General features: G+C 30.0%; 1 protein-coding gene across 1 annotated transcript; it reads right to left on the minus strand.

Annotated features, from left to right (window-relative positions):
• Window positions 1-2,091: 2,091 nt before the first annotated feature.
• Window positions 2,092-4,686, minus strand: LOC136086581 (uncharacterized). Its single transcript, XM_065808821.1, has 2 exons — window positions 2,650-4,686; window positions 2,092-2,444 (listed from the first exon to the last, which is right to left on the minus strand). The coding sequence occupies exon 1, from the start codon at window positions 4,043-4,045 to the stop codon at window positions 2,801-2,803; it is 1,245 nt and encodes a 414-aa protein (XP_065664893.1). The 5' UTR covers window positions 4,046-4,686; the 3' UTR covers window positions 2,092-2,444; window positions 2,650-2,800.
• Between the last annotated feature and the right edge of the window lie 3,124 nt (window positions 4,687-7,810).

Below are 7,810 nucleotides of genomic sequence, written 5' to 3' on the forward strand. Positions count from 1 at the left end.
AAAATATTGCTCAATGTTTTGTAAAATTAATTACTTTATAAGTATAAAGTTTGATTAATTTTTTTTTAAATTACATTACTTCCATACTCAATATGACTAAAAAGCAGTATAATACTGACTTTTTAGTCAATTGACTTAATTTAATTCACAAACAAATATTTTTATCAATCAAAATGCATTTCCTAACTATTTTTTTTCTTCTAATATTTTTTAGAAAAAATGAAAAACCAAAATATCAATAACTCCTCGACAAAGCATAAGACCAAAAAAAAATTTTTTCAAAGTAGATATTCATCTAATCTTTAAGAATGTCAAAGTCAAAAGTTTTTCAAATTCAAAACAAACTTCAAGTTGCTGAAAATCCTTAACGGATAGAAGTTTTGTGAAAAAAATTTAAACTCCCACCTAACTTATATTTCTAAAAATTTGTGCCAAGTATCAGTGAACTTGATGATGTAGGGTGCAACCTAGTGGTTTTTAAAGATATTTGACCAATTTGTTTTTACAATTTCAGGTACCCAAATATCTAAGTAGTTAATGAGAAGTGATCCTTAAAAATTGTTTATTCAATTCTTTAATGTATTTTTTTAATGTTTTATTATTATTTAAATTTAACTTTCTAATTTTTTCTTTTATGCGGCGTTTTTCTACTTTTTTCTTTTATGCAATTTTTTCTTTTAAACTTGCGTTTAATCTCTTTAGAATATGTATAATTTAAGTTAATTGTACATTTACAGGTAGAGGTAACCCAAAAACTTATGGACCCTAAAATCCACACACTCATATTGTTACCTGTAGCTCATAGACAAAGTCCAATCATAAAGAAAGATAATATTTCTTCATTAATAATATAATTTTTGAAAGAAAATTGTTTTAAAATAACGAAGGAAGCCTTTTTATTTGAAATTTAAACTGAAAATACTAGAAATTTTAATCAGCGAAAATTAATAATTTTTTGATATAAAAGTCCGTAAAAACTTGAAATATTTAGGTTTGCAAAGTGAACTTTTTTGAAAAATATAGCACACCATTATAAACTTTTAATGACCGTGTTAATGAAAAGCATCCTGATACGGTGGTAAAAGATCAGTTTTAACTATGACTAAAGAGCTCATGGTAGTTGCATTTTTTGTCCATTAATAAAACCACATTAGTTAGTCAATCCATGTCTTATGAATGTGGTAAAATTCATCGGGAAGACCTTTTAAATTATGGATTGGCTTAAATTATGGATTGGCTTGTAAATGTGGCAAAAGGTTTTTTGGTAATTGTTCTTTTTATTAATTAGATATAATTTCAATTTGAATTGGTATTTTTTTTTTGAATGCAAATGTATGTATTTATCTGTGATATAAAAGTCCGAAATTAAATTAATTGTTTTAATATAGAAAATGTAAAATCCAATACTTAAGAGCCATTTTCTGATAAAATCAGGCAAAAGTACTTTCGGCTCAAAAGTGATATCCTTTAATCGCGCTCAATTTTATATACAGTAATGCTAATATGGTAAAAAAGAAGCCTGTACATTTTTTTTTAAATATTTCTAGTTCCTGAGTTAGGGTCGGTCAAACTTTTGCCCTTTTAATACTTGGAAAGTCACTTTTGGGGTTTTATGATTTTTAAACTAAGATTAAAAGCAATGTGACTACTGCACCCTAAGTTTCTTTTCATATTATGGAAGTATAGATAGAACTTTAAAAAAAAAATCAAAAAACCTGAGAACAACCCCTCCTTTGTCTGAAAATCATTAGCTGAAATCACACATTTTTGAATTTGGGGCCTACTTTAAATACATTTATCCCGGAGCGTAAAAAGTGCCCGCGACTTATCTAATTCTTTTTTTAAAGAGTATCTCGTTGTTATTTGAATGGTCTAAAGAAACTGAGAGAATATTGTTTACAAAAAAACTTATGAGTCATCAAAGTGTCAAAAAATGTTTTAATTAGCGTTCAAATATCAGCCATTATGGGAAATGGGAAAGGTCCCAAGATTGAAGATACAGATTTTATATTACTCCATATTACAATTTTTTTAATGCGAAAAGAAAACTTAGGGGGTAATATTTCATTGTTAAAATAACTCTACCACAAAAAGTTTAATTTTTTATGTAAAAAAAAAAAACCGAATGTAGCAGCTGAATTAATCAATATATTACATGATGTCCTTATCTTATTATGTCATTGTTTGCGTCATAAATCAGTTTTACATATCCTATATCTTTGATTTTAATGCATTGTTGCTTGAAATGCCTTTTTGGCTTTTTTAAATTGATCATCCATAAGCTTATAGTCTCCAGACTGTTTTAACGGTAAAGGTGGTAGAATTCCACAAATGATTGCACTGTCTTTGTACTTTATAACATCAGGAAGAGCTGGCCACTTAAAAAGGTTCTTGACTGCAGAAGCATACTTCATACAGCTCACCATGTAACCATCACTGAGAACCTAATATGAGTAATGATTTTTCTAATTTGAAAAATAGTTTGAAAAATCTGATTCTTTCGACAAAATTCTTTTGATCTCATTTGACAAAAATGAAACTTCTTTTAAATTTAGTAACACATTCAATTTGATTAAATAATGTTTAAAAAAAAATGTTTTTATTTGAATGAAAAATATTTTTTTTAAACATTGAATGAAAATGAAGTACCTCATTTATAATCCCAGGATACCAAGTGCCCATATAAATAACAACAATCCAATCGTTTTCATGCCATGCACCAGTTAAATCAATGACAATGCTTTTAAATTCCTTTTTAAATTCTTAAAATTATAATTACAAGATAATATTGAAATATATATTATTGAGAGTGGATATAAAAATTATTACCTTGATCTTCTGTCTCTTCTTCTTCTTCGTTATCCGCATTAGTACTACCAACATCAATTGGTTCATTTAATCTTTTGTCTTTTTTAGCCTGCTCCAACGTGAAAATAGTGATCTTGTTTGCTGAATATTTTCGTATTCTGAGACTTGAAGCTCTTTTCTTGTCAAAAAAGTGCACCTGCTCTGGGCTAAACTTTTTTCCAGATACTTCACCTTCCATAAAGAGTTTATATAATATATCTTTTTTTCTCATACTATACCGGAAGGTACTGCGTTTAGGTAAAGTCCAACCTTTAACATATTTGCTAATGTCAGAACATTCTTCTTCAAATATCTCCTGTTGTGAGTTTGGTTTATAACTATATAAGTTTGACTGAACTTGCATCTTTATTATGAAACTCTGTCTCACGTTATCCATTCCTGATTTTAAAGTGCTGATAACATGTCTTCCCGACATCATGTGTTCTTCTAGTTTTTCTGATGTATGAAATGATCCATTACAAATTTGCTCAAAGCAAAAGTGAAAATAATTTAGTAATCTATTTTTGCGAAACTTTTCCTTCATATTGCTTTTAAAAACTCTTGTTTTCTTGTCAGTATCACTATATGGGTGTGTTAAAAACATTTGCAGATCAAAATAGACATTAGAATATTCTTGTTTAACTCCATCGCCAACTGCATAGTATCGCCACATTGTCATATAGTTATGAAAGAACTCAAACGAATAATACTGACTTATTTTAGCTATTTTTGTTCCACTCAACTTGCTTTTGCCCTTTATAGTGGCAATACCAACAGCAGAATTTTTCAGCCCATGTCCGTAGTGTAAAGCGGTATAAATGTCCTCTGCATACATCAAATCGTTACCATTAACAAAGCTACGAATCAATGACTTTGCTCCAGCAGCTTCTCTGTCACACTGATCCTTGCCACGACAAGGTTCGTTATAATTGCAGCGCTTAAGCTGTATTTGGTTATTTTTGCACAACATAAAATGAGCTTCCATTATAAAGTTGCCATGGTACGATGAAGCATTGTCAGATTTTGAAAAGAGTTTATTAACACCAGAATGGTGATGCTTAAACTTCGGAAGAACTAATTGGGCAATTGATAGTGTTTCCGATAAACCTTGCTCACTTCTATAAAGAGCTGTAAAGTACACCTTTTTAAGTAAAATGTTGTTTTTCTTAGTGAAGAAAATGTTTACATGCAGTGACATTTAAACCTTTTTTTCAAAATATTCTTTTTGACCTTCCCTGAATTTGGATGGTAGAACTTTTTGGCAATAGTCTTTCAACCAAAATCCAGTTTCTTTATCAAGACTTTCAAAAGCAAAAACTTTGGCTTTTTTCTGTTGACAATCACGCATTAAATGTTTTTTATAATCAATGATATCTTTTTCAGCATATTCAATATCATAAATAGTATCCTCGTTGGCTGAATTATTTGATGCTAACCTTTTTATCTCAACTAAGGATTTGTTTAAATTTTCACACTCATAATAAATCTTATCATTAGGTGCTATTAAAATCTGTTGCAATTGCTTGTCGTTTAAATCACTCAAAGCAAATATTGGGCAGTGGGAGTTAAAATTAGGGTAGGTCACACTGCAGTTAAACTGGAAATTAGTATTGTAATATCGTTTGATGCGTTCAAATAAATTACTCAGCTCTCTATTCTGGTACTTCAAAGATAAATCTTTTAACATAGAGAAACCATTCATAGCTGCAGCAGTAATATCATCCCGTCCCTCTAAACATTTTCGTTGAGATGGTTTAACAGTATGAAGTAATCGCCACAAAGTGCTTTCCGATGAAGGAGATTCTGCTGTTAAATATGAAATCGAGAAAATGTTCAGCTGTTTTCTGGTCTAGTCGATTTCGCGTAATTTCTTTTTCGACAGGAATAGTTGGTATAACTATGTTAGCATTCTTCATTTTTCGTGCCTGGTCTCTCTTGTATTTGGAGCATCCAAAAACTTTCTTAAGTAACTTTTTCATGTTCAATTAAACACAGAACAATATGTTTACCTATAGAGTCACTTTCTTCATAAATTTTAACAAATTTTTTTAGATCATCAGGTACTGCATCATTGTCTGAAGTTTCCAAAGATCTATTTAAAACAATTGAGATAAAGTCTTCACTCTGATCTGGGGCAACAGCTTCAGCGAACCACTTTGCAAGCTGTAACTTGGCTCTTTCAAATTTTCCTAGTAAATTATTTTCGGTTCCATTGCTGGGATCAGCTATCTTTTTATTCTTTATCTGAAACTGAAAAGGGCTGACGTGGAGTGCTTCTGATAGGTTGTTACCAGTAGATGTAGCACCTTCAACCTTTTCTCCAGAAAGTAAAATTTCTTTAGGCTCAAAATCAAAATCAGTTGTGTACTCACCTAACTCTTCGTTAGTGGCAGTACTTGTTTTAGTTTGAATAAGAATGCGCTCTGACTTAAAGTGATTGTGACAAAATACGGAACCTACAGGAACATTTTTGTTGTAATGTTTTGAAACATTTGTTGACATATTTATTGAAACACTTCTTACAGCTGGTGATTTTTTCCAACACTTAGTTCATGCATTGGATGACAGCATCTTCTTGGAGGAACCCAGCCAACACCTTGAATTTTAACAAAAATAAAAATTTGAAATATTCATTTTAAAGGTTTAGTAATTAAATTTTGTAGTTGTTGAAATACAGTTGTAAAAAAATTCTTACCAAAGTTAAATCTATAGTAAGGACATATAAAGTCTTTATCAAAAAGTGAAATGCACCCTCGGTTTTCTATTAGAGACTTTTCTGTCCATTCTGTCTCTTGGTGCGCCTTTAAAACCTAAAAACATAAAATTTAGATACTATGCAATGTAAACTGAGGGAATTAAACAACAATTGTTTTACACTACTATATGATGCTAACGGTTTTTTTTTTTATAACTACTAAGAGCAATTCTTACTTTAATTTTTACAAAGTGTGCTTTGACATCCAAAGTCAGATCTTGTATCTTGAATAACCTTTTCTCATTGAAACGAGGATATGGTCCACACTTGACATCATTAACTTTGCAAACATTTTCAACAACAACCTCTTGCTCTGACATATTTTTTGCATCTAAGTGTTTTTTTTTAAAGTATATTTAGCATAAAATGCTCATTCTCTGTTCTGAATAATTCAGAAGTAAATGCTTAATGAACCATACTGAATAACTGTAAATTAAGAAATAATGCCTTACAATAATTAATTAAGTTCAATAAACATCAAGTTAAAAATGTTTACTGGAAAAAAAGTTTTTTCAAGTCCACAATCGTATAAATGAAAAAAAATCAAAAACAGATTTAGCATCATTTTGACGTAAAGTTATTTCAACAATATAATATTACCCATAAGTTTTGTTTTTGCATTAAAAAAATTGTAATAAGGAGTAATTGAAAATTTATAAATTCAATCTTGGGACCTTTCCCATTTCCCATAATGGCTGATAATTAAACGCTAATTAAAACATTTTTTGACACTTTGATGACTCATAAGTTTTTTTGTAAACAATATCCTCTCAGTTTCTTTAGACCATTCAAATAACAATGAGATACTCTTTCAAAAAAGAATAATATAAGTCACATGCACTTTTTTACGCTCCGAGATACATGTATTTAAAGTAGGCCCCAATTTCAAAAATATGTGATTTCAGCTTATGATTTTTAGACAAAGGAAGGGTTGTCCTCAGGTTTTTTGATTTTTTTAAAGTTCTATCTAGGGTGCAGTAGTCACATTGCTTTTAATCTTAGTTTACAAATCATAAAACCCCAAAAGTGACTTTCCAAGTATTAAAGAGGCAAATGTTTGACCGACCATAACTCAGGAACTAGAAATAAAAAAATAAAAAAAGTTTACAGACTTCTTTTTAATATTACAAACAACGCAATATGTAAAATTGAGAATGATTAAAAGATGTCACTTTTGAGCATTGCCTGGTTTTCTCAGAAAATAGCTCTTAAATGCATGTGTGTGTATGTATTTATTATTTTTAATGAATCCGAATTAACATGCAGTGCATGCTATTTGGAACTTTTTAATAGTGTTTTTCTAACTAATTTAGTAAATAAAATATAAAACTTTTTTTATAAAAAATTAATAGGTTTTTGTTCAGCACGTCGAGCTCTACAAGAATATCTTAAAATATTTTTAAAACTTTAAAGTTTAAATGTAGTAATCTTAATTCAAAGAAAAAACGTCCGACATATGCATAACTCATGATTTATTATACAATAATGAGTTTTAAATAAAAATAAATAAATTCTCGCATACCTTAGTTTGTTGTAAAAGTTAAACAAACTTAATTTTTTTTCGAAAGAGTAATCATTGATGAAAATTCCTGATGAAAATTCCTGAGGGTAGCGTACGAAGTAAACATCGTGCGTCATCATACCTAATTATGGCCTCAAATAACACTCATAAGCATGCCAAGCATACTCTGCACGACTGATGCAGCCGTGCAGAGTTATTCTCTAACCTTTAAATTATCAGTCATTACAAAACCTAGTTCTCGTGCAAATGTTGTTCTTGATAGCTGGTGCAGCTGAGCAACGGTTGTTTTTGTTATGTAAATTACAGTTGATTTTTTGTTGTTGTTGCGACCGATGCGCATGACTTTGCACTAACTGACATTAAAATAAATAAACCATATGCGCAACTACTTAACTGTTTGGTTGATTTTGGCTTCAAGTTTTATCGTGTTTTTCTTCAATTTAATAATCTCGATTATTTTACTGTCGTCTGCGTAAAAAAAATGCCATAAAATGGTGTAGCGTTTTATCGGGGGATTACTTTTGTGGGCATGGAATAGGAGTGGCCTGAGAACAGATTTTTGTGGATGTTGTTGAATGTTTTTTGTTCGGATTTATTATTATCAATGATAAAGCGTTGTAGACTGTTGGTGTCAGTCACCCCGTACAATTTTAACTTGTGCAGTAGACGTCGATGCGGAACTTTGT

This window comes from Hydra vulgaris, chromosome 10 (assembly GCF_038396675.1).
Source record: "Hydra vulgaris chromosome 10, alternate assembly HydraT2T_AEP".
Lineage (NCBI taxonomy): Eukaryota > Metazoa > Cnidaria > Hydrozoa > Anthoathecata > Hydridae > Hydra > Hydra vulgaris.